The following is a 3,055-nucleotide window of genomic DNA, read 5'->3' as shown; positions in this document are numbered from 1 at the left end:
CCAGTGCTTTGAAAGGCCAAGTTTAGTGGGTCACTTATGGGCCAGGAGTTCTAGACCAGCCTGGGCAACTTAGCAAGTCTCCATCTCTACAAAAACTAAAGAAATTACCTGGCATGGTGGCACATGCCTGTAGTCCTAGCTCCTTGGAAGGCTGAGGTGGGAGGATGGCTTGAACCCAGGAGTTTGAGGTCACAGTGAGTTAGGATTGTGCCACTGCACTCCAGCCTGGGCAACAGAGGGAGACTATCTCTTAGAAAAAATGCATATTTTTTTTTAAATATATTTTTAAAGAGAGTTAGAGGAATGGTGCTTCCTCTGCAGCAAAGAGAGGAAATACAAGAAAATCAGAACTGGCAAAAAAAAAAAAATTTGGAAAGTCTCATGTCACATATGAATTCAGCCCATTTATATGACACTGTCATAGTGGGAATTTTGAAACTAGAGAGACTCAGAGGACCTGGTGTCTAGTTTTAATATTATCACCAATTAGTTGTAAACACCAGGCAAGTCTCTTCACTCTTGGTAGCTATTTCCTGATATGTTCAAGTCTATAATGTATTTACTAAGAAAATAGTGGGTGGAGAAGGATTTGAAGAGACTGAGAAGGATTGGCAGTCAATAGGAAAAACTGATAGGAAGTCAAAAACAAAAATAAATGTTTTAGGTTGCTGAGCAACAATGAGGCCCTAGCTGGCATAGGCACAGTGTCACTAAAACACTCTGGAGGCATACATGGCTTGATGTGGTACAAAAAGATCTGTCCACACTTAGGACTTAATTGAGGAAGCAAGAAAGAATAAAAGTAAGAAATCAGTTTACCAAACATCGTTAAAAGTATGTGAACACATGAATTAATAAACTCATGCTTGATGCCAGGCTTAATACTAGTCTGGCAGAGATGGTGCCAATTAAAATATTATTGTCGGTTAAAGTATACAAAGTGCTTATTGTATGTCATTGTTCTTGTTTTCTATTTTGATGAGAGTTTCCTGATTTTTACAATGCTATAGAGCAAACAGAACTGTAACTTGTATTTCATAATGTTTCTAGCTGATTTTGTGTACTTCAAGGAGTTTTAAAAAAAAACTTTTCTCCTGAAATGTTATGGGGTAGCTTGTGCACCTTGTGCATACTCCTTCCTTATGACTTAACCAGCATGGATTATTATTATATCCTTTTCAGAAAATGGAGATAAACAGGTCGGGCGTGGTGGCTCACTCCTATAATCCCAGCGCTTTGCGGGTGTGGTCACGCACGCCTGTAGTCCCAACTACTCTGGAGGCTGAGGCACGAGAATTGCTTGAACCCAGGAGGCAGAAGTTATCATGAGCCGAGATCACACCACTACACTCCAGCCTGGGCCACAGGGTGAGACCCCACCTCCAAAAAAAAAAAAAAAAAAAAGAGGGGAGAAGAAAGTGGCTGGTGAGGATTAAACAGGTTTTTTTTGTTTTGTTTTTTGTTTTTGAGACGGAGTCTCGCTGTGTCGCCCAGGCTGGAGTGCAGTGGCGCAATCGCCGCTCACTGCAAGCTCCGCCTCCTGGGTTCACGCCATTCTCCTGCCTCAGCCTCCCAAATAGCTGGGACTACAGGCGCCCGCCACCACACCCAGCTAGTTTTTTGTATTTTTAGTAGAGACGGGGTTTCACCGTGTTAGTCAGGATGGTCTCGATCTCCTGACCTCGTGATCTCCCCACCTCGGCTTCCCAAAGCGCTGGGATTACAGGCGTGAGCCACCGCGCCCGGCCTAAACAGGTATTTTTTAATGGCAGAAGGAATAGCATGAAGGTCAATGAGATGAAGGTTCCTGAATTATGGTCCCTGCTCTTGGATTTTCATTCAATTTTTTACTCCCTTATTACCATCCTTCACCTTCCAATACCTTACCATTGCTTACGCTGTTCTTCCTTGTGACCAAATCTGAACAAAAAGAGGCTGAAGGTAACTGGTAAAGAAGGAAGACTAGTCCGGGGGATGGAGTCCGAAATGGAAGCGCAGAGCGCCGGGGCAGAGGAGGGCTTTACCCAGGTCACCGGTAAGGGTGGCCGGCGGGTGAAGAAACGACAGGCTGAACAGCTGTCCGCAGCGGGAGAGGGCGGGGATGCGGGCCGGATGGACACAGAGGAGGCCAGGCCGGCGAAGAGGCCCGTCTTCCCACCCCTCTGTGGGGACGGGCTCCTGAGTGGAAAAGAAGAAACAAGGAAAATTCCAGTCCCAGCTAACAGATACACACCATTGAAAGAAAACTGGATGAAGATATTTACTCCTATTGTGGAACATTTGGGACTTCAGATACGCTTTAACTTGAAATCAAGGAATGCAGAAATCAGGACTTGTAAAGAAACCAAGGATGTTAGTGCTCTGACAAAAGCAGCTGATTTTGTGAAAGCTTTTATTCTAGGCTTTCAGGTGGAGGATGCACTTGCCCTCATCAGGTTGGATGACCTCTTCCTAGAGTCTTTTGAAATTACAGATGTTAAACCCCTAAAGGGAGACCATCTATCCAGGGCAATAGGAAGAATCGCTGGCAAAGGAGGAAAAACCAAATTCACCATAGAGAATGTGACACGGAGGCGGATAGTTTTGACTGATGTGAAAGTTCACATCCTTGGCTCCTTCCAAAACATCAAGATGGCAAGAACTGCCATTTGCAACCTAATCTTGGGAAATCCTCCTTCCAAGGTTTATGGCAATATTCGAGCTGTGGCTAGCAGATCAGCAGATCGATTCTGATTTCAAGTCAGAGACTTTTTATCTTGCCTTTGGACTCTGGAGAAAAATACTTTATGAGGGGTCGGTCACAAAAAACCATCTGAAGAATTTCAGTCATTTGAAGCCTCCGTCCCTTCTTCATTCTCAGCCAGAAGCATAAACAGAAAAGAAAGATTTAAGAGTATTCACACTCAACAGGTTTTAGAATAATTTAAATATCAAAAAATTGATTCTATTATACTTACACCTTAGGTATAATTTATCATTTATCTGAAATTACATGTAGCAGATTACATAGTCTGTAATCCTCAGAGGGAAACTTCTTTAAACAAGAAGTTAAAAC

At 43.3% G+C, this 3,055-nt stretch overlaps 1 protein-coding gene across 1 annotated transcript; it reads left to right on the top strand.

Annotated features, from left to right (window-relative positions):
* Positions 1–1,974: 1,974 nt before the first annotated feature.
* Positions 1,975–2,944, top strand: PNO1 (partner of NOB1 homolog (S. cerevisiae)). The gene has a single exon (XM_011987967.1). The coding sequence runs from the start codon at positions 1,975–1,977 to the stop codon at positions 2,731–2,733; it is 759 nt and encodes a 252-aa protein (XP_011843357.1). The 3' UTR covers positions 2,734–2,944.
* Positions 2,945–3,055: the final 111 nt, after the last annotated feature.

Source organism: Mandrillus leucophaeus, unplaced genomic scaffold (assembly GCF_000951045.1).
Source record: "Mandrillus leucophaeus isolate KB7577 unplaced genomic scaffold, Mleu.le_1.0 Scaffold320, whole genome shotgun sequence".
Classification (NCBI taxonomy): Eukaryota; Metazoa; Chordata; class Mammalia; order Primates; family Cercopithecidae; genus Mandrillus; species Mandrillus leucophaeus.
The sequence above is the reverse complement of the archived record's forward strand: the minus strand, read 5'-3'. Positions and strand labels throughout refer to the sequence as shown.

Excerpts from the sequence above, each read along its gene's own strand:
- PNO1 (XM_011987967.1), top strand. The coding sequence starts at position 1,975 with ATGGAGTCCGAAATGGAAGCGCAGAGCGCCGGGGCAGAGGAGGGCTTT.